The sequence below is a fragment of the Micropterus dolomieu genome, linkage group LG10 (assembly GCF_021292245.1).
Source record: "Micropterus dolomieu isolate WLL.071019.BEF.003 ecotype Adirondacks linkage group LG10, ASM2129224v1, whole genome shotgun sequence".
Classification (NCBI taxonomy): domain Eukaryota; kingdom Metazoa; phylum Chordata; class Actinopteri; order Centrarchiformes; family Centrarchidae; genus Micropterus; species Micropterus dolomieu.
The window spans coordinates 11318408-11341967 of NC_060159.1; the positions used below are offsets into that span (position 1 = coordinate 11318408).

General features: G+C 40.6%; 1 protein-coding gene and 1 long non-coding RNA gene across 4 annotated transcripts; one reads left to right on the top strand and one right to left on the bottom strand.

Annotated features, from left to right (window-relative positions):
* The first annotated feature begins 424 nt into the window (after positions 1-424).
* On the top strand, positions 425-23164 carry LOC123977661 (atypical kinase COQ8A, mitochondrial-like). Of its 3 annotated transcripts, none has more exons than XM_046060548.1 (17): positions 425-923; positions 9002-9101; positions 9878-9960; positions 10088-10341; positions 10439-10634; positions 10762-10828; positions 13652-13726; positions 14563-14691; positions 16338-16423; positions 16656-16796; positions 17319-17400; positions 17577-17670; positions 20069-20210; positions 20473-20580; positions 20685-20750; positions 20952-21038; positions 21178-23164. In XM_046060548.1, the coding sequence occupies exons 2-17, from the start codon at positions 9008-9010 to the stop codon at positions 21472-21474; spliced, it is 2001 nt and encodes a 666-aa protein (XP_045916504.1). In that variant the 5' UTR covers positions 425-923; positions 9002-9007; the 3' UTR covers positions 21475-23164. The 3 variants fall into 3 exon arrangements, with proteins under 3 accessions (XP_045916504.1, XP_045916502.1, XP_045916503.1); XM_046060546.1 differs by lacking the exon at positions 425-923 and adding an exon at positions 4149-4168; XM_046060547.1 differs by lacking the exon at positions 425-923 and adding an exon at positions 4149-4168 and having other exon boundaries at positions 13652-13717.
* LOC123977662 lies at positions 6414-7340 on the bottom strand. Its single transcript, XR_006826733.1, has 2 exons — positions 7090-7340; positions 6414-6811 (listed from the first exon to the last, which is right to left on the bottom strand). It is a non-coding gene; the product is annotated as an uncharacterized LOC123977662 (long non-coding RNA).
* Positions 23165-23560: the final 396 nt, after the last annotated feature.

The window sequence follows — 23560 nt, forward strand, 5'->3', positions numbered from 1 at the left end:
TCATCCATCCATCCATCGTCAACCGCTTATCCTGCGTACAGGGTCGCGGGGGGCTGGCGCCAATCCCAGTTGACATCGGGCGAAAGGCGGGGTACACCCTGTACAGGTCGCCAGTCCATCGCAGCAGCACAAACTTGTACCTTGTTTTTCTTGCGTGACGAACCAATGAAGAGCCGCATTTCAGTCCCCACCTCCTGCCAACAGACCACGAGGACCAATAAGAGCAGAGGATGTGCGGGCAGAAGGGGGCGGACCAGAGCCGTGAGTAAATGGAGTTCAGCAGAAGTGTGGACAGATAAACGTGGTGAAACGAGGTCAGATTAGATTCGAAGGAGATTAAATGCGTCCAGGGGAGAAACTGAAGAGAAGTTGCAAGATGAAATAGAGACATTTCTGCAAAAAAAAAAAATCATTCAAATGAATGCACTATTACAAAGTAGTATTTATGCAGGTTGTTGTGCAAAATGTGCATGTTTGTCTGAACATGAAAGCTGAGGCCATTCTCATTTCTAAGTTTGTACCTCCTCGACTCCTCTCCTCGCGTCTTAGTCCCTCCCACCCGATATGTGAGCGGTGGAGGTGGGGAGAAAAGGAGGCACACAATAGAGAAATGTGAAGAACCCCTGCTGTGTGCTGAACAACAGGCAGGAGTGGGTTGCGTCAATGCGCGGCTCTGGCTGCTCTGTGAAGTTGGTAAATAAGGTTTGACCTCGTGGTGGAGACATACTGGATTAAAACGCTGCCAGCAGCAGCAGGAGGAGCAGGGCGACTAACACACAAACAAAAACATCCTGCAAGTCTTGCTGCTAGCAAACATTGCTCCGTGAAGCAGCTGATATAAAGAGTAAAATAAATCCAGAGTGGTTCGTTTGACCTCATCCGACAGAGTTTGAGAGCCAAGCGAAGGCGTTGCACAACAGCTGGTGAGTATCTGCAATGCTGTCACATATTAACATGCATTAGCTATTAAATAAATGGTGTTTTCCCGGTTAGTCCTGTTATAATCCAGCTCAGCTCACCGTTGCTTCGACCTGGGTCAACGTACCCGATCCTCTGCAGCGTGTTGACGTGCCTGCCGTCCATGACTGCTCTGGTAATACTGCAAACTTTACAGACCTTCCAACGCGGTGGACATTTATTAAAACCTTTTTATTAAACGTGCTAAACTTCCCCCCACCCAGTCCCAGTCGTTTAAAGCAGCTATAAGGCTAGTTTAATAATGCGCATATAAAAAAACGTGTGACTCGTTTGTTATTGCAGAGGCTCGCGGCTACGCGCCCACGAGGAAGTTGAAAACTTGATTGTTTTGAAATGGGCCACTTTCGATACTTTGAGTGGTTTATGTAGCGCAGCTCTCGTGAAGGGAAACTGTTGCGCCTAACTTCACAAACCGTTAGGTGACCTAACAACAATAAGTGTCGTTAAAGGGGCTAAAGACTGAGGAGCCAGCTAACCTGTTTTCTAACTAAATGTCCTACAGGAAACTACACTTACCTCGTGTGGCATAGTCAGATATTCGCATTCGTCTAAACATTTTCATTGAATTTCTTTTAATATTTATTTGGAAACATTGCTAATAGTTTCGGACTAATAAAATGTTTACACATGGTGTATGTACCTTTTTACATAGAGTACTGCACAGTCTTTTAGGGTGAGTGTGTAACATCTGTCCAGCGACTAATAAGGGGGGGGAATAGCCCTTTTGGCTAACTTTGGCACATTTACAATAATTTTACATTATAATAAAATAGAGCTGGCTGATATGGTCAAAAACATTATCATGATAAAAAGTTTCATATTTTTCGATATCAATAATTATCAGGATAAGTATCAATTTTCGAGTTTAAAGGCAGATTTTTGCTCCTGAATGAAAGTTGAAGAAAACTGACTATTAATTGTGGTTTAAACTCTTCTTTATGGTCAATACTTGAGGCCAAACAGTGGATCATTTCACAAATCTGAGGTAAAACATTCAAAAAAAATTATGATAAAATCTTTGTCAAGAAATATGCATGATTTAAAAAAAAGTAAAAGCTTTTTTCAGTCCTTTTTCCTCAACAAAATAAACATATTAATAGTCCTTATTTGTGTATGATTCAAGTGAATAAAATCAAAAATGTACTGAATATTTATTGAACATGTTGTTATTGAAAGAAAAAATTGTGATAATTATTGTTTAATTGTATATCCCTAAAATAAAACAATATAATAATGAAACACGTGCACGTGTACATTTGCCCTGCATGTGTGTATAGATAAAGTAATGAAAGACTTGGGGTGTAGTAAAACATCTTCATCATAGTGGAGCCTGACTGCTTTATTAGCTGATATATTATATCAGATGTACCAGTATGGTTGTATATGATGGCCAATAAGTAATAAGAAATTACCAATATGCAAAAGAGGAATCATGTTTAATCTAATCTGTGTTTCCTTTGCTGCTGTAAAATATCATGCCCAGTATAAACCTTGGTCAGGATGTAAAGGATCCTTATCAAAAAGGTTTGTTTATGTAATTAGATTGTTAAACGAATGTGTTGGCTGAAATATTTGCCTTAAAAACTATTAATTGTCACGCTGTTGTGGCCAGTACTGATATAATAACTGACAACATTATTCTTGCAAAAGCACAAGGACAAAGGCTTTTTAGATTGAGATGTTTATTTTCTCACTGCCAATATCATTTTTGTAAACAAAAGAAGGGCAAGAAAGGCCATTTTTTTGTGATATCCTTATTTGTTTATCTTTATTAAACATGTAGCAATGCTATAATATAAAGTAATCTACAGTATCTGCCTGTGACAGTATTATACTTTCTGTGTTCATTCATAGTCAATGAAGTATCATAGTTATTATGGCTGCACGTTATCGGACACAGCAGAAATTTAATTATTGGAACTGTAACAACAGTCACTGACATACTGTATTCTGCTTCCTTGCTTTATATGATAAAGTTTTTGTTGGCATTTTTAATACAGGTTTGATCACAAGAACTTTTTTAATAAAACACAGACTCTGTTTTGTTTTCTGTAGTCTTACAGGAAACATGATTTTTATCACGTTTGCCCTGCCTCTGCTGCTGCTGGTGGTTCATGATGATGCTGTGGTGGATGACCACTGCACAGTAATGAGGGAAACATTTTCCACTCTTGCCTCAGGATTGGTAGTTACAGGCAGTGACTGGAGGCTGTCAGTAAGCTGTGAGGTGTACTGAAAAGCATTCACATATAGACGCGCACTCAGGCTGCGATGCCTGGCTATTTTCATAGCAGTGAGTCAACAGCTTGTGGAGGGACAGCAGCAAAGCCCAGACAACAACAGAGGTGTGCGTGTGCGCGCGCACGTGTGTTCACCTTATAATAGCATATGTAATCCCAGCCAGTGGATTTACACAACTACCTTGTAGTGACCTCTCGCCCACTGGGCATCAAAACTGACCTTTCAGTTTTCCTCTCTTCTCTTCATCTAATTACATTTTTATGCCTATTTTAATATGTAAATAATGTCCTCTCCTCTGTTTGTGGTAGAGGAAGTCACATGGGAAGTTGCTCAGTAGATTATGTTTAGCAATAAACAGTAACTTCTCCCTGAAAGTATCAGATTGTGCAAGTAAAATAAATTCAACCAGTGTTCATAACTCAGCAACATCAAGACTGAATATTAGGGACGCCTCGAATATAATGAAAAACTTCCTTGGATACTGAACAAGGTATTTTTTTCCATTTATTTTGCCAATTTTTTTTTTACCATTGCCTCAGTCAAAATTACCTGCTTAGCAACTATGGGGGTCCGAGGCCCGAGAGGGTCCGGTAAAGTAAATTTACATGTATCCATTTACTTTTAATGTACGCATGTATTGTGTTTTATACTTTCTGTATAATCCAATTAATCATCCAACGAAGGTTAAAGTCAAGGGTATCTTCAACCAAGTCCAGTTGCCCTTGACTTTAACCTTCGTTGGATAACTATGACCTGGATGACTGAGAATCTTCATAGACAAATCAAATTAATCTTATTTCCACACTGTATAGACACCTTATTTTGAAAACCGGACGTTGTCACATGTGTATCCTCGCGCTAAATTCATGAAGTCCGACCCAATTTGATAAATAATGTTGTATGTGGTTCTCGTATCGCGTAACATGAAGACTTCATGGCCTCTCTTCAGGTAGGACTCATACTGCAACACTTGTCTTTGTAAAAAGAGACAATGACAGGATAAAGTCGCTAACCTGCCTGTCGGCTCGCTCTGGACCGTTTCAGTGGATTTACCATAAAGACTTGAATACGTGTGCACAAATTTAGGTGCGGCTAGCTTAATCGCCTTCTCAGAAAAGAGTGACAGAAACACTCAAAGCGGTTCAGACTGTTTGCCTTTTTTAAGAAATCAGCCACAGATGGAGTGGATGTGCAAGGAGACAATTCAGTCTGCAAACGGCGATTTTTGCGTCTTGCTCGGGCACTTTAAAATGCTTCCTGTGTCTTTTGACTTATGACTTATTAGGCCGAACACCGAAAGTGCTTTTTTTTTTTTTTTTTTTTTTTTTTGCCATTTCTGGACGATTAATTTCGGTTGCTGAACATTCGGTGCATCCCTATTGAATATTGCCATAAACATTTGCTTTCTGCAGCTCTAAGTGCAACTTGGTGTTAGCAGGTTCCTTTGCCTCAGTGCAAACTTCTTATCTAAACTCCCTGCCTAGTAGAAGGTCTTGCAGGATCTTGCCGAGTTGACTCAGCACAGTACTGTGATAAATGTTATGACAAAAAAAGAACAATATTTAATTATCTTTTACTGATATTTGAAGCATACCAATACCTGCAGTCCTTACACTGTAGTCTTGCATGTTTGCAAACCTTTATACAAACAGGTCAGTTTGAATTTTACACTTACAAAAGGCAAGACAAGACAAATTCAGTTTCAACAGCAAGGCAATTCAGAGTGCTTGTGTGAGACATAAAGGCATCAATACAATATGTAAAATAACACCAGGAAATTAGAAAATACACAAATGGGATTGAAAAGGATCAAAACAAAGAGTTCAAATAAGCTAACTTAGAATAAGACAGACTGAACAGTAGAATAAAACTTATAGTGCAGCTACGGTGCCGTTCAAGATTCTAAAATATGTAGTCCCAAATTTAACATAATAAAACACTGGTAAGTAGAACTCCTGAGCCCTGATTTAAAAGAACTGAGAGTTGGTGTCGACCTCTACTGTTCTGATAGTTTGTTCCAGATATGTGGTGTGTGTAAAAAAAAAAAAATAAATAAAAAAATTACTGCTTTGCATAATGCGTGATGCAATGCATTTAAAAACATTGTTTAAATGACTGTAGGGCGAATAGCAAGGCAGCAGGATTTCAGATGTAGCATGATTTCCTCCAAAGTAATATAATGTGACATGCTGATTGGAATTTGCGAGAGCCTATACCTGATATGGAGGAACCGACTGCTTCTCTGATTTTCAGAATTTTGCGAGTGAAGAAGGAGGCAACTTCATTGCATGATTTAGTGGATAAAATTTAGGTGGCTACAGACACGGGAGGTTTTGTCAGCCGGTCAACATTACCACAAAAGGCATGTGCACTATTATTGTTTTCAGCTTTTTCTTGTTTATACAGGCAGTCTCACTTTATTTGTTATAATGAACCTGGAGATTTGTTTGTCACCACCTGCGTTCAGCTTTTCAACACTATTTATAAAATGTCTGGCATTCCCCATAGTGGTTTTTTTTCTTCTTTTTTTTTTTTTTTTTCCCCCTTTCCAGAGACACCCTTCACCTTAGTGGGAGCAGTGGCATCAATAACATTCATAATTTTAGAATTATCTGGAAGATCATTTACTGAATAATTCCCAGGTGTTTTCAGAGATTTCAAAGAAAACACAGTAAGAATTAGAAAGAGCAACATCACTCCCCACAACCTTAGAAATCCTAAAAAGACCCTTGTCTTGTACCCTTTTTGTTGTTTGTGGACTCCATCACATGCTGAGTCAGTCTGTAGTAATCCACAATACAACACAGTTCTTAAGTGCTGCTATCCCGGGGGTGGTCAACCTCAGTGTTGAAGTCACCAACAGCAGCTCAGCAATGTCTTCAAAAATTTTTAGGGCTGCCACCGACTGAATATTTTCCTTGTTGACTTGTAGTTAGTTCAAGCTATTAGTCGACAAGTCATTGCATCTTTATAATATTAATTTATTCATTTAAATATAGATTTTTGGGGCATCAGAAAATGGATTGAGTTCCAGGGCTTAGAAAAATGTTGGAAGTGACATTGTGAACATTGTGGTAAATTAGAGAAATACAAAACCGTAATAATGATATTTTAAAATATACATTTTATAAGGGACACGAGCCGCCTGTTAACGACAATGATTATGTGTGTGTTGGAACGACCAGCAAGGAGACTGAACATTTTCTTAATTTATTTCAACACAGTATACCGTCACACAAGTCTTGTTCAAAACCAGAATAAAAAACTTTCAACATTACAAGAAGAAATATTCGCAGACTTAACAAAATGATGTACGTTACTTACAACTTAACAAATTAACTCTCTCCTCTCCTGAACCCGCCGTTGTCCCCGGAGTCAGAGTCCCGGTAGGAACTGTAAATCACTTCCTGTACTATATTCCCTGGCATCAAACTGGCCTTCTTTTGTCTCAGAGGCTTTGTTCCGTCCTGATCTATGTTCACTGGGAGGCTTCTGAGCCCAGTTCCATTGCCCGCTTGCCATACTCCGAATCTGGTGCTCATTCTGGAGCCACTCCCCGGCAGCATTCCTTGCCTGGTCTCTCGCCCCTGGTCTGAAAACACAAAACCGCACCTGTAACATACTAACAAACACACTCGGTAATACATACAGAGAGGAATTCAGTGGGAGCTCCGTTGTTTAGATTAGTCAGAGAGGTGGGAATTGAACTTTTAGACCTTTTTAGAGTTATGTTAACAATCGCTATCACATCGCAGTTAAACTAAATGTGTGGTAGTGTGCTTTTTCAGCTTAACTATTTGTGAGATAAACCAGATTGATTCTTGGAAAGAAGTGGTGTAATATTTTGGCCCTGATAGAAAACAATCTCACAGTCGTATCAGTTGCAGAGTGAAGTGGGGAGAGGTAAAGTGCGTCGGCAAACTTTGTACATGAACCAAACATGTGCCCCTTCATTCTCTCATGCACAGATATAGCTGGAAGAGGCAACGGCCAGCAGCTCTCCAACTCCTCCCTCTTATTTTCCAGTGACATTTTCAGATCTCCTTTTCGGGGCGGTCCAAAGCTCCTGTGCTACCGGTGTAAACAAACACCAGCACTCCCCCGGTGCTCAGAGCTCCCAGTCCAGGTAGAATCGGCGAATAGGACCGCTAACTAGCTAGAGTTTGCAGCAGGGCAGTGTGCACCATTAAGTGGCTTCTGTGTTGCAAGACAAAAGATCCGTGTTGTCAGAATTTCTTGATACTTTTGTCCCAGTGATAAGGAACAGCTCCCGAATAGAGTTTGAGGTTTTGGGGGGGTTCTGCGACTACCCAAATAATTAAAAGTTTGTTGACTCATTGACTAACGGTTTAGTCGACTATTAGGGGGAAGCTCTGCACACTATGTAGGTGGCCTGTAGATACAGCTCGACATGAGGAGTTCAACTGAAGAGCAACATATTCAAAAGAAGCAGATTTTAACAGAGTTCGATGATTTCAGTGAATATTGCTTTGTAATGATCTCTGCTTTATGGCCAATAGTTTCTCGCTTTGGGGCTGCTGTTGATCCCCAGCATTGTGTGAGGGAGGCGGCTTGCTAAGTCACAAGGCAAACTTATTGTACAAAGCTGCAGAGAAAGTCTGAGATGGGTTTCTGTTTATTTGGTAATGAATATAATCCTAGGCAAAAATAGTGATAATTAAAAAAACACTTTGTTCTGTGTCACAAAGTGTGTCTTTAGGCCAGCACACACAAGCAGCCCTAAAGGAGGTCGGATGACCCAGTTACTGACTCAGTGTGTGCATTTGTGTATTTGGGTAGCAGCAGAGCTCACATATTGGTTCGCCTCTTTCAGCAACAGTTTTTTTTCCATTGGCCCGAATCCCAGCGGAGCAGTATTACAGCGCGTTGTCACACCCACAAAACCGTACCTGTAACACAATAACAAACACACTTGCTAATACATACAGAGAGGAATGCAGCGGTAGCTCCGTTGTTTAGGTAAGTCAGAGAGATAAGAGGGTTGAAGTGAACTATCACATTATATTAGCCACTAGCATGTGCGGTAATGTGCTGTTTCAGCCTGTCATAACTATTTGTAAAAGATACACCAGTTTGATTCTTAGAAAGAAGTGGTGTAATATTTTGGCCATGATAGAAAACGATATTAGTCAAAAGTGAAGTGGGGAGAGGTAAAGTACAGCTGCAAATTTTGTACATGAACCAAACGTGTGATCCCCTGCTCCCTCATTCTCTCATGCAGATATAACTGGAAGATGCCACAGCCAGCAGCTCTCCAACTCCTCCCTCCTAGTTTCCAGTGACATTTTCAGATCCACTTCTGGACCACATACACATATCTTCACAGCCCAGCTTACATGCGTGCATAGCATTCCCCGCTCCTTTCTTGTGTGTGTGTGTGTGTGTGTGTTTGTAGTGCTTAGACAGGGATTGCAGGTCATGAGTATTTTTAGACAAAGTATTAGTCATTTCAAGATGACAGTGTGTGTGTGTGTGTGTGTGTGTGTGTGTGTGTTTCTGTTTAGCAGCAGAATGTGTGTTGACGACAAGTTTTATCTCTTTTTCCATTTGCATCCTTGTCCAACTTTGTCTTTGCTCTGATCCTCATCTTTACTGACAAGTTGATGTAACAGATATCTGAGCTCTCGTTTTGTGCGTCTCTTTATTGTCAGTGTCCAGTATGTGCCTCTTCATGCTACCGTCCAACTCTTTATGGAATATAGCACAGCTAACAGTGATATTAACGCTAAGTTTCTTTTCCTTTCCTTTGTCTCTGTCGTAGTCCATCATGGCAGGCGATATGATGTTACTAATGCGAGGCTTGGCTAAGCTGAGCCAGGCGGTTGTAGAGACTCAGAGCAGCACCTTGCGCAGTGGAACAGGTAAGTTCAACATAGCTACCAGTTTAGTTCCTAAATTTTGAAAACAACTGTCTCTCCCCGGTAGTTAATTTCTGACACATGTCATATGATAGAAGTAAAAGATTCAGCATTTGTCTTAGCGCTCTGCATTCAAATATTGAGATAACTTGTCAGTAGCTCACATGATGAAAGGCTAGCTTGTCATTAGCTTTAAACATTGATTTGAAAGTAATGTTGGCAAAAATGCTAACAAGCGCAATAATATAATAATACAGCATTTCTTTCTACATTGTAGCCTGTTATACAAATACAATGCTTTAATTAATAAAGGTTTGTGTCCCATTAAAGTATTCATTTTTGAAAAGAAGTTGTGACTGCATTAAAACCATTATGTACGCCACTAACTCCAATACAATACACTAACTTAGGCTAGCGTTACCCATTAGTAGAAAGATAATGCTAACAAAAATACTAGCAAGCTGTTTTTTAGCTATAAGACTTGATAACTCAAAACATGTCACATTATACACTTGAGTTTTGAAAGGGAATTGTAGAGTGAGCTAGTGAGCCATAGCTGTGTATAAAGAAATGGTAAATCAACATTTACTTCCACATTATTGTGATTTCCCGGTATATAGCGTTTAGCATGTTTAACAAGTTCTTACTTGTCATGCATTTTTACTACCAGGCACCTAAGACCAGTAACATCGATAAGTTTATTGTATAGTTAATGCGTAGTGTACTAAAGACTAAAGCAATAAAGCTAATAATAATATTTTTTGTTATTTATAACCCAGGAGTCCCAGGAGTTGGCGCTGCAGTCCAAAGTGTCCAGTCGGCTGCTGAGCAAGGCCTCTCTACCGCTATAATGAAAATGCAGGTGTGTAGGTGTATGTGTAAATGCTGCTGTGCAAATTGGCAGCATAGTTTTAGCATTAGAAAAAGAACTGTATACATTTAATGTCAAAAGAATACTGTGAGTATGCTTTTTGTATGTGTCTGTTCAGGAGCTGTCTGGCCAGCAGCAGACCTCTTCATCAGAGTCAGAATTTGACTTCCCTCAGGATGACGGTGCATTCACAGCTTCAGAGTTCAGGGAGGAAGGTTCTGATCACACAGGAAGTAGCGATGATGCAGGAGCCCATCACAGCGCAGCAGCAGGAGCGAGCCATGTCGGTGGGAAACAGTCGTTGTTTGAGGGATACAAAGATCCCAGCAAACAGTTTAGTGGACACACTAGGTCTTACCACCAACATGCCAGGTATAAATAGTCTCTTACTCAGTTGCAAACTACAGTATACAGGCTTTTGCTGCTGTTTGGAGGATAAAGGTAATCACTTCTGCTTTGGGTGTTGCAGACATTTCATTGGACATCATCGTCTTTACAACCACAGTCTGAACAGGCATCTGTGGAGACAACTATACTGTCAAGATCAGGTCAGTCAGCTGAGGAGCTACCATCAGGACCCGTCCACAGTTGGAGGGCTGACAGCCGAAGACCTTGAGAAAGCAAGACAAAGCAAGAGGGCTGAGATCAAACCACACAAACAGATGGTAATGCCTGCTCCTCAGTCCCTGTTCTTAAACACAAACACACATTGGCATTGATGTAAGCATATACCTTTCCATTCACACTTTTTAATAGAAATGTGTCTTTACTGGTCTGTCTGTCTTCTTCTAGTTGAGTGAGAGAGCCAGAGAGAGGAAAGTGCCAGTGACTCGGCTTGGCAGATTGGCTAACTTTGGAGGTACAGTAATACAGCTCTTTGTTACTCTGTCTGAATCTTGGCTGATTCATTGGCAGTTTCACTGACTGTATCTGTAGGTATGTGTGTCTGCGTGCAAGTCTGCAAGTACACTTTTCTGTCTTTTTCTGTGGATAGATACAGATTAGTCTGTGCAGCTTCTCAGCAGAAGTCATTAAAATAAAAGCAAAAATTGAGTTTTAATTTAACCTACCCCTAAATTAATATTTGTGAATAGAGAACATAAGAGAAAATCATCTCTTTGGTTAGTTACAGTGTTAGTTTTTTCTAGTAATGTGACCTGAAATTAAGTTGCTGAAGTTCTGGAAACTTTAATGTACCAATCCTAAATAAGCTGGGGTAACTAGGTTCTATGCAGTGGTCAATGTCAAAACACCACCACTGAATGTATATGCAGGATGTACAGATGTACATGAAGAAAACAAAGTGGTAAAAAGAGAGAGAGAAACAAAACATACAGGAATGTAACTAGCATTTGTCAAGTGCCTGACCCTGGACTTGCACTTAAACAAACAGGTCTAGAAATGAAGTTGAGCGTGTCTAGCCCTTATTAATGGACCCGTGTTCCTGTTCAGATAAAAACAATCAGCTTGAAGATTGAGAGAGTACAGCAGAACTTCAGCTGTAGTTTGTGATAAAATCTGAGAGAGTCTGCACTGCAGATTGTTGTTAGTTAATCTGTTTGGCTATGTTTGCCTGTTCTCTCAGCCTATTAGCTGTAACACATTTAATCACAAGATTTACTGCCAATCTGATTGTAAAGGTAAATCTAAAAAGGAGTGAGAAGAATTAAATAATTTAAATATACAGCAAAACTCCAAATGTTTATTTTTAGTCCTGTCAACCAGTACTAAAACACATTGAATGTAATTGACATAGAAGATAAAGTCAGGTAAAGAAATGTGGCTCTTTTATTCCCAAAGTCATATCTAGACAGGATGTTTATTCAGCGATAGGCTAAAACCTTCACGCGAGGATAGTGAAAATTGCACAACTAGCCTCAGATGTAGTTTAACATGATGATGTAGCTTCTATTCAGGATGACTGATAAGTTAACAGGTGGCAAAAAGCTGGACAGAGAAGCTAGAAGTACAGAGCACTTAAAGTGTGTACAAAAGTGAAGCCAGGACAGAATCCCAGATGAGTCAGACCAGACTGCCAACATAAATATATGTGCAGCAGAATTTAGCCGCAGCTCATTCCAAACACATCGGACTTATACAGGCTACAGTGAGACGAGAAAGGCAGAGCCGAATAGATTCGGCATGTTGACGGTGGAAACATTTAGAAGGTGTCGGAGAGGGGAGGGGGGTGGAGGAATGGCCTCGGTCTGTCCTTCACTCTGCAACAACATAACAGAGTTATACAAGTTTTTCTTTGTTTTTTTAACTCGTCATGTTTTACTTAATGCTGCCACTGGAGACAAAGAAGGCAGGTTTTAGGCACTTTAGGTTGAGAACAAGCAGTGTAGAGATTTTATAGTTTCATAAATATATCTGCATGTTTTGTGGCATGCATATCACTCCTTTTGCTGAGGTTTGTGAGGAAACAGCACTGTATGTTTGAGTTTCACTGGTTCTAATTGCTAAACGAAGGAACAGGAATCATCTTTTAAAGCTTGTAAGTAGTGTACAGCTGTGAAAGTGTGTAAACTCAAATGATTGGCAGACACTTTTGTGTGTATGTGTCTTTAAAACATGTTGTCACTCAGAGATGATGCAGGAAGTGTTGATCTCTGTTTGGCTTGCAGTTGCACACGCTGAGTTCATACAGATACAGATAGATACAGTGCAGTGGCATGATACCGGCTAATCTGGTGTCTGCTCGTCTGTATTTGTGTTCATATTTTAAAATCCCCACTGAAGCAGGAAGACAAAAACAGTGAGGTGACGTAGTCAGTACTTAGGTGGGGGAAGAAGAAGGTAATACTGCATCAGGTTACACTCGGTAACACAAATACACATATGCAGCAAACCTCAACACATTTAGTCAGACAGCTTGGTGCACATTCTCATTCCCTCTAGTACAACCTGTCTCCAACAATCAAAGGTGATGACAGGTTTGTGACCAATGAAGAAATGCTCACTCATCTTGTATACAAGACAGCGAAGCACACTGTGCCCTGATTTGACTATCTACCGTTGGATGTAGGATTTGCCGCTTCAGAGACTGCCGACTAACTGATTACACAATGCTTAGTTATGTAAGGTAGAGACCAGGCCTGGGAGGAACTCTTATCACAAACCATCCCTAACTCGTGCAGGCTTGTTTTTCTTTTCTAAAAAATTATTTAAAATTTTTTCAGCAGCTCAGCATATGAATAGATTGATATAATTTCCATGCCCTCTGTTGGGGTGGCAGAAGTGCAACTGTTGCAGTTTTTTCATTGCACACTGCCGAGTTAATCAAAGTGCATGACTGCCCGTGTTTATTTGTCTCAAATGTTCTCTTCTATTATTGCTGTTTTGAAGGTAATAACAAGCTTCATATAATCAGTTTATTTGTAGACGCAGATACATCAGTGAACACTGGTGAAATATTATACACAAGGACTTTAATTTGTATTTTCTTTTAAGCCCCTGTGTTGTCAGTGTCAAATAAATAGTCAAATTTTTCTTTTATGTGTTGTGTTTTCATGTGAACCGACTGTCTGTGTCAAACACTGATGTTTTTGTGACGTTAATGTGAAGCAACGGACTGTAGCACTGTGCCAAAAACAAATGTCCCCTCGGGGACAATAAAGTTCACTCTGCTCTATTATTCTGTCTGTTTACATGTCTGTTTGTGTCCTTGTGTTTCCGACAGGTCTGGCTGTTGGGTTGGGTATTGGAGCGCTGGCAGAAGTTGCCAAGAAGACCATCAGACACAATGGTGCGGCAGGTAATGCAAACTAACACACCCACGCTTGCTCTGCTTAATATCCTCAGCTTGTACAAGTAGTACATGTGAATGGCTATGTTTGCTTTTGCATTGTTATTCAAGCATTTTTTGTGATACTTACCTTTTGCGTTGAAATGATGAAATATTTAAGTCTGACAGCAGGTATGTCATTACTGTCTGCAATGCTGAATCATGCACAATCAGCTGCTTCTTTCTGAATGCATTGCACTTTGGGTTTATGTATACAGAAATGTGTAGAGTATAAATGCTCTAAAAGTAATAAGGCCATGTCTGAGACTTTTGTACCTATAAGGACAGTTACGTCTGTTTCTATCTTTGGCTCAAGATAAGAACAGAGTGATTTTGCAACTGCTGTAAAAGCACACAGAGAACACATCTTTTCAGTACCCATTCTTCATGCGTGTTGTTACATGTCACGCACTTTGTGGTATGCCAAATTAGGCAAGCGCAATTAGGCCGCCTCCCTCACCAACCTGCTACCTAAACAAACCTTCCTGCTCTGCACCACCATGAGCCTGCTAATCCTAAAACAGAGCTAAGCTGTAACAGCGTACGTGCGTAAATCTGTGCCATTTGTGCGTCAGTTTGTGGGTGTGTGTGCGTTAATTCCAGCAGTGACACTCCGAACACACTTGTAAGTGTGGTAAAGCTCTGTTAAAGCCTCTCAAGACAGCTTCTGACACACTAAAGCTACTGAATACATCTGCTGGGATATGTGCACATTGTATATAAACCTGAACCTTGCAACAATTGTTATTGATCATTGATAAACTATTAAATGGAACCAAAATCCTTTCTGTTTTGTGTTTCTACAGGGGAAAATAAGAAAGGCGTTCTGGACTCCAGCCCCTTCCTGTCCGAGGCCAATGCTGAACGCATCGTCAGTACTCTGTGTAAAGTCAGAGGTGCTGCATTGAAACTGGGTCAGATGCTCAGCATTCAAGGTGTGTGACAAACAGACACGTTCTGTTCCCTTGGAAATTGTGCAGCAGCAGTGTTAAAATGCAAACTATTTGATGAGGGAAAAAACACACACATTGATTATTTTTTTTTTTTCTCCACCAGCCAGTGAGCCCGCAGATGGCCATCCATGTTTAGGATGTACTATTCTTAAGAATTATATTCTGTATTAATTATACAGTAAAGAAACCTTGCATCACAGGCTTAGACAATTTTCAGCATCGAAAATTGGCACAGAAATCCGATAGTTGTTGAATTGTGACTACCAAGAGCCCTAGTTTATGTCAACTTTTCTCTGCCAGCATGCTGCAGTCATGTACGACTGGTGGATTGATTATAGGGTTTTTTGGTGAGTTGTTGATGGTTTTCTGCAAGCTCTGTCACAGTTGTGATGTTACATTGACACGGTTCCGCACAGACACAAACATACAAGTAGTAGCAACTGAACATAAGTTATAATTTAAGTCACTGCTGGTTTGGGTTTTGAACACATACGCCAAGACTGGATGGCCAGCGGCGGGAATCATCCCGGCACAGAGTGAGTGCAGCAGGGTCTGGTAGCAGCACTAAACACATCATTAATTTTGTTTATCTCTGTTGCCCCCACCGCCTGACCTTGGCTGGTGACCTTTTTGTATTTTGGCATTCATATGCTGAGTTCATAACATGTTTGGAAAAACTTTACACAGACGGTACAGTGTAGTTCGTAATAAGCTATAAAAACAGTAGTAGGAGAGAAAAGAAAGGCTTTCATCAGTGGATTGACAGTGTGTTCATGTGTGTGGTTATTTGCAGAAGTGGCACAGCTAGTTACTCTTTTTTCTAAGGTGTTGACAAGATGATTCTGAAATCATGGACTGCTGTTCCCAGGGAGAATGGAAAAAGGTTGGAAAAGATTTCATGTTACACGATGATAGTCAACTGAGACAACCCAAACATGACTGGAGTCAAGTAAATCTGGAAGATAAAAACAGTGGTTCTTGCCCACTACTGACATTTTTCTGTCAGTGCAGTAATGCAGTTGATTGTGCGTCCAACCATTGTACCCTTTAGCGCCAGTCCGAAAATAGTGTTAACCTTTTAGGGGTCTGAAACTATTTAAAAACTGATAATACATGTCTTAATACTGCTTCATCATATCGTCAAATCATCACCAGCAATGCCAGCCAATGTCATCTCTGTAGCTGCCAAATAATTGGCTTTAATTGTTCTAAAGTCTTACTGATAGTAATTGAAACCAAGGGTCTTTGTGATTTCACTTTCATCTCACCTCATCTCAGTTGAGTAGTGATGTTCAAGTTGTCATTGATTTGTGCTCAGTGGTTTATTGCACTCAAGCAGTGTGATCAGTCAGATTAACTTAACTGTGCATTGTTGATGCATGAGCTCTTAAATGATTTGATTCTTGCAACAGTACTGTTAATGTATTGGTTTTTTTTTAAAGCTATAAAACCCATATTTAAGGTGTGCGTTATGTAATGTATGGCATCTAAATGCAACTATCTCTAGAGTTTCTAACTCTAATGGCCAGACCCTGGAGTAAGGTTTGTTGTGAAATCTGCCAGCCTGTGCCTCCAGACCTGCAATTCTGTCAACTTTAGACAAACCCATGTATGTTTCTTTGTTTTAGATGATGCATTCATCAACCCCCAACTCGCCAAGATCTTTGATCGTGTAAGACAGAGCGCTGACTTCATGCCGATCAAACAAATGACGGTAAGAGTCTTTTCGTTTTTGTTTTACATTGACTGTCAATTATAAAGCGCTCTCTTGCATTTTAACTGATGGTGTAATAAGTATAACATCATATACCACCTCTGGTAGTAGTATTACATTATTAATGTTAGGCCCACCTTAAATTCACTTTTAACTCCACCAGTGAAAAAAATGTATTGAGAATTCTAATATTATTTTTTATTAAAAATATAAACTATTTGTCTGTCTGTAGAAAGCGTTGAACAGTGACTTGGGTCCTAACTGGAGAGACAAGCTGGAATCGTTTGAGGAGCGTCCGTTTGCGGCAGCGTCCATTGGCCAAGTTCACCTGGCGAAGATGAAGGATGGCAGGGACGTGGCCATGAAAATACAGGTAGGATATGAACCTGTGTGTGTACACAGGACATTCCCATGTTGGAAAGAGAAACACTAAATGTGTCTCACATTTGTTTGCCCTCTTTTCTTCTCTCAAATGTGCATTCAGAAAGAAATCGCACAGAATCTGATATCAGACTTTGTTTACAGGTCAGATCTGAGTCGGAGACCAAGAAACATCTGACTTAATGTTGTTTTTATGTTTTTACAGCGTTTAGAGATTCTATTAGTCTATTTGACATCTTAAAAAATGCTTTGCCAGTAAAAATAAAACATATCTCATTATAAATAATAATTGCAACCCCAGTGAAAGCTGTACTTGCATTATACTATAAAGATACATAAAAATGGTCATTGGATTCATCGTAAACATGATAGCAGGGCATTAAAGTATTTTAAAGTGAATGAAAACATCACAGAAAAGTTAAGTACTTCAAAGACGGTGCTTTGTTTTTCCCTCATTTTATGATCAACTTAAAAAAAAAATAAAAAAAATCTTTCTCTGTCTGTCTGACCCCAGTACCCCGGTGTGGCTCAGAGTATCAACAGCGATGTCAACAACTTGATGACGGTGCTGAATATAAGCAATGCCCTGCCTGAAGGTACACACACAAATAAACTCAGTCATGCATGCATGCAAGCGCAAGCATGTGCACCTTCTAATTCACACACAAACTATACACATGCAAGTTTGCGCTCAACTTTACAACGTGTCTTTACTCTTTACTTCCCAACTTACATTGTCTTCCTTGGTGTTGGTGTCTTTGTCTCTCTTTAGGTCTGTTTCCAGAGCACCTGATAGACGTGATGAGAAGAGAGCTAGCACTGGAGTGCGATTATATTAGAGAAGCCCAGTGTGCAAAGAAATTCAGGTGAGTCATATGTAGCATACAATAGATCTAATCGTATTGATACAGTGTAGAAAGGCCCCACAAAACCTTTCTTTCAATCACAGTGATTCATCTCATACATGCTTACAAATATTCAGTTATAACTGAATAAGTGATTACTTACAGTTTATTATGTTTACAATACAATTCCTAGAAAAATGCAAGCTCAGGCAAGGATTCCAAGGTTTATTAGTCGCAAACAGTACATACAGTAACATAGTAACGTGTAGTTGATCCAACACTTGTGCTCCTACGGTTCTGCTAAATACTAGCAGACTACAAAACCAGGAACTTTATAACTGTATCCAGGGCAACTTCATTCTAGAACTGCATAAGTGTATCTGCAGGGCTTATGTTCTAGAACTAGCTTAATTCCAGGGCAAACTGTATTCTAGAAGTCTGACTACCTGAAACACTTAGTGTCCACCAAAGCCTTTTTTCTGACGACAGCAGCATGACGAGGCGCTGAGCGTCTTTTCCACACTGGGTGCTGAACGTTTTTTTTCGGTCGCTGAGAGTGGGGAAAAACGCTGCGCTCGTCACTTTCAGTTTTTACCCAGCCGTCCAATCACAGTGCAGGAGGGGCGGGGCAAACACCACAACAGCCATCTCAGCTCGTGAACAAAACAATGTGCCTCCTCACTGAGTTATTTCCTCGTCCACAAAATCTCATTAACCCACGAACGGCGAGTCTGTCCCCTTGCTCTACATGTTTCAGCCTTCTCTTCATCCAGCGCAAGAACCAGAGCAAGTAGGCCTACGTACTTTGTGGTGACATTTTTACATTCAATAAAATTAGGTAGCCTACTTTCAGCACATCACCTCCATAGAAATTATGTATGATAGCAACCACAGCATCTCAAAAAAACCCCGCTGTGCCTCCATAGTGCCCCCTAGCATTCCCAGCTAGGCGTTTTCAGAGCAGCAGCTGGTGTTTTCAGCTGGTAAACGCTTTGGTGGACACAGGCCCTTAACTGCTGTCTCAGAAGGTGTCTAACAAGACAGCGAGGCATCAAGTAATTGCAAGTAGTTTCCTCGTTTCGATTATTGAAAGGTTAGCGAGAACTAAACACTGAACTATCATATTAGCCCGTGACTGTAACCTACCAAGTTTGTTCAGTATGTGTGCCCTGGAAGGCTGTTCAAAACCAATTTTAACAGAGCTGCCTTCACTCGAAAGTGATGCCTGCTGAGGCAGCTGTATATTACGGTAGCGTGGCAACTGCCTTCCATTTCGAACACAACCTTAAAAGATTATTTTGATATTTTTAACCTAGTTCCCATTTTCACATATGTTTTGGAATCCATGCAGTAGATGGATTCAGCCTGCAGCCGCAACTTGCTCCTGCGGGGCAATTACGCCCCTCCACAAAAAGTGCTTCTTTTTGCCACTGACTGGCTCAGCCTGTTATACAAGGTGTCTAACAACATCATAGAAGGGATCCCTTTCTACAACTCCCAGTGACACCCTTTATTTGTAACAAGAAACAGAAGTCTCGGCCATGGCTAATTCTCTCTCTGAAATCTCGTGAGAGGCAGGATGATGCAGGAAGATGACGGTGGAAAAGAGAGTTGGAGAGAGAAGATTGTTGTTGTTGTTGGGAAATAGTCTTGCTAGCAGCTCCTCTCTGTACACAACAAACTCCTCTCCATCGTTTCACCCAGCGTGTCCTGCAACAACTCGCCTCACAAGATTTCAGAGAAAGAAATGTACTTGAGTGAGACTTCTGTTTCATGTTAAAAACAAAGGGTGCCACTGGGAGTCACTCATCCTTTCCATGATGTTGTCCTACACCTCGTATAAAAGTTTGAGCCTGTCAGTGGCAAAAAGAACCTTTTTGTGGATGTAATTTTGACGGTCCCAACTGCCCCCAGAAACCCGTAGTAGCTACTGAAGCCATCTACTCCACGAATTCCGAAATGTTAACAAGTATTTGAACTTTTATGTCCTTGTTAAAACCACGGCTTGACTCTAGCACTATTGCTGCAGTGATTGCAATGTGCTGTCCCTCACACATGGCAGTACTGTGACTCGTGTTACACTCAAATTATATACACAAAGATAGGTTCATATCCAAAAATCTATTGTTAGCTCATTCCATTTCCTCAGTTATTTTGGTTCAAGGTTAGAACAGCTACAACTACTAGAGAGAGAGAGAGAGAGATATATATATTAAAGAAAGAAAAAAGAAAATCATCAGTCAAGTGCACTCACACAAAAATGAAAACAATCTGCGACTGTCGCAGGATTGTAGTAAGTACGGCCAATCATTTTATTTGGACTAAATGAAATGCTTTGCTGGACTGCCTCCCTGTATACCTGCTTACCTACACGCACTCTGCCCGTGCACTCATGTGTCTGTTCATCTGTCTGACCCAGGGAGCTGTTGAAGGACCACCCGTTCTTCTATGTACCAGAGGTGATAGACGAGCTGAGCAGTAGCCATGTCCTGACCACAGAGCTTGTCCCTGGGTTTCCCCTGGACCAGGCTGAGAGCCTCACGCAGGACCTGAAGAACGAGGTACAGCTTTCAAAACAGACTGTTGTGCATTCATCTGAGGAGGAAAGCATTAATTAACATATTCGGGGCGGGGGGGATGGGAGTTGTGGGAGACGGAGAACTAGTCTGGTCAGTAAATACATAGAGGTCCCTGTCTTTTCCCTGCTTTCCACACCAAGCATTAATATATGCTGAAATTAATACACATAATATGACATTCATTATACCAGTAAACAACGATAGAATGTATATGTTTATATGTGTATGTTTGTTTCTGTTTCAGATCTGTGAGAACATCCTGGTATTGTGCCTCAGAGAGCTGTTTGAGTTCAGGTACATGCAGACTGACCCAAACTGGTCCAACTTCTTCTATGATCCACAGACACACAGGGTGAGTCTGTCTGCAGGCAAAATGCTACTGTTACCAGAGTTGACTTCAAGTACAATTTATTAGTGCAGCATTGAGAGTGAGATTTGGGCATTGTATCTCTCTAGGTGGCACTGTTGGACTTTGGAGCCACCAGAGGATTTGATCAGAGTTTCACAGATGTCTACATAGAGGTAAGACTCGTCAGCCTCAATCTTAGTTTTTATTACTTTATAATCATAGAGGATTGTGTTGGAAGTATCATGTCAAGTCAGAACTTGTGAAAATACCCCAGTTATACATATTATTTTTGCCATGCACAACACGTGTCAGAGATGGAGAGAAAGACACTGAAGTGATGGTGGTAACATTCATAACCTGTTTGTGATTATTAGGTAATCCGTTCAGCTGCTGTGGGCGACAGAGAGGGAGTTCTGAAGAAATCTATTGAGATGAAGTTCCTGACTGGGTATGAGTCAAAGGTAAATCTCTGTCTTTCTTTCTCTCTATTCTGCAATGACAAATATGCAAATATATCAGTACCAAAATGTGTTTCTACGGCAAATGTTGTCTTTAGCGGAGACTAAATATGCAATGTGGTGTTTCCTCTCTGTGTCTCAGACAATGATAAATGCCCATGTGGATGCAGTGATGATCCTTGGTGAGGCCTTCGCCTCCACAGACACCTTCGAGTTTGGATCCCAGTCCACCACCGAGAGAATCCACAACCTCATCCCTGTGATGCTCAAACACCGGCTCACCCCACCTCCCGAGGAGACGTATTCGCTCCACCGTAAGATGGGCGGCTCGTTTCTTATCTGCTCCCGGCTGAATGCGAAGCTCCTGTGTAAGGACATGTTCCATACAGCCTATCAGAAGTACTGGGAAGGCCGCACACCGCCCTCCCACTCAGCCTAAGCCAGTCCCAAGTGTCAGGCAATTTGATGGACAGTTCCTGGGGCCAAAGGCAAAGTGCAAGTCAATGGTGAGGTTGCGGTGAAGATGCGGAACTGCTGAGCTGATGCCATGTTACCCGCCCTCAACTGATCATCGAGCACCAGCTTATCTTTCCCATTTTGGGCAAACCACTGATGAGTTTTTTGAAAAGCACTAACACATACTTGCAGCTGTCATTTCTTAGTTTGAGAGGAGGCAGCAACATGGCATCTGGAGTGCTTTAAGGCCGAAGTCTATATATGGCCCTGAGAGGACAGACTGTGAAGAGGTGGGGGGTGGATGGAAGGAGGGAAACAAACAGCCTTGCGTACAGTAGTTCCGGGGTAAAATGAATGTAAAAAGTTTGAAATTTTTTCTCTGATGTTTCCAAGATGATTCTTGCATTCTTGTGTGTTTTTGCATTGCTGTGTTTTGTTGAACTTTGGTAAAATATCATACCAGCTGTCCAGTTTTCCATCTGCCAGAAACATAATGGATGAAAACATGAAACATTGATTGAATTAACAAAGAGGACTGAACTCTAGTTGGAAATGTAAACCAACAGTCAGAAAAAAATGGGGTTAATACAGTATATTGGCAGTCACAGTATTGACCAGGACCAATGTCTGGGTCACAAATATTGCTGTTTCTATTGCTTTTGATTAGATTGTCTAGATATGAGTTATAAGTATTGGTCAAAATGTAGACAGCAAAATAAATGTTCAAGTTTTGATAAGAACATTTGTTAGAGACAGATTCAGTGTTAAAGTCACAATTTTGCCAAGTGATCAAGTTTATATTAATCTAGCCATTTGTAGAAAATGTGACAAACTGGAATTTGTCATGTCGGACTTTAAACTCATGTATGTGTAGTGTGCTTTCTGTATCAGTGTAGCCACCCAGATTTCAATGGCTATAGCTTTCAAACTACCTTTTTCAAGTGACAATTAACATGGCATTCAGCATCAATATGTGTTAATGAACCTTGGGTTGAAGCATGATTTTACATGATTTTAGTTTGTGATTTTCAAACTATCCATATGGGTGAGATTTAGCTCACGAATTCCAGGTGATTACTAACAAATGTTGGCATTGTGAATTTGTGCATTTGTAGTACCAAAGCATGATTTTTCTCTATTCAACTGTTAGTAGGAGGTTGTCAAAACGTTCAGAAATGAAAGCCTATGGATCCACGTTGCTCACTGTCAAAGGATGAGGTCTGACAGAAAGACTGAGCACATACCACATCAACACAGGGCTTGTGCTCAGTTATGAATGTTAATGAATTACCTGGATTGAAGAAGCTCATCCTGATACCGCACAAGGTCGGCCCACGGGCTCACCTTGCTTCCTCGAGTTAGGTTATCTCTCCAAGTGCTTCTCGGATCCTCCCTCACCTGGCTGTTGAGTAACTGAAAGTTCTCACCGCTCTGCTGTGTGAATACTGTTATGACGTTCTCTGGCGTGAAGCTAAAAAATGGGTGAGGGGACTAAAAAACAAGGTGCCTGTAGTTTCCAGTGGGAGTTTTATTTTGCTAGAAATCTCAACTTTATATTTCATATCAAGACTTGGCAAAAAAGATGGTTTCAATTAATGTAATTGAAATGCGTTCTTTACTGAATGTTGTGATAAAGACATGTATGAAACGAGTAAATGTTTGATTATACTTGTCATATGGCTCTGTGGTTTTGTGTGTGTGGTCTTGATGCTTTCAATCCATTTCAAAGGACTGTAGCTCTTCAGAGAAACATAAAGTAGTGTGTCAGTGCCCCTGAAAAAACATAGATCTCTCTCTATATATATTTACTGATATTGTCCATGTATACTGGGCTGCTGGTTAAGAGGTTGTGATGTGTGTGTTAGAATAGAAAATACAGTACGGAGAGAGAGGTTTTGCTTCCTTATTCAGCAATGTCTTGCCCAGCAGTGGATGAACTGGCGAGAGCCTGGGGAAATGACAACACATATTCACAAAATATACGTGTGTGCACTCAAATATCCTGCCAAATGACTCATGCCAGTACACATGCGCAGGAAAGTGAGTGGCTTTGGCTGAGTGCATGTAGA

Excerpts from the sequence above, each read along its gene's own strand:
- LOC123977661 (XM_046060546.1), top strand. Across the intron at positions 9,102-9,877 it reads CACCTTGCGCAGTGGAACAG|GAGTCCCAGGAGTTGGCGCT; the intron begins GTAAGTTCAACA and ends TTTATAACCCAG. Across the intron at positions 20,211-20,472 it reads CGCAGGACCTGAAGAACGAG|ATCTGTGAGAACATCCTGGT; the intron begins GTACAGCTTTCA and ends TTTCTGTTTCAG.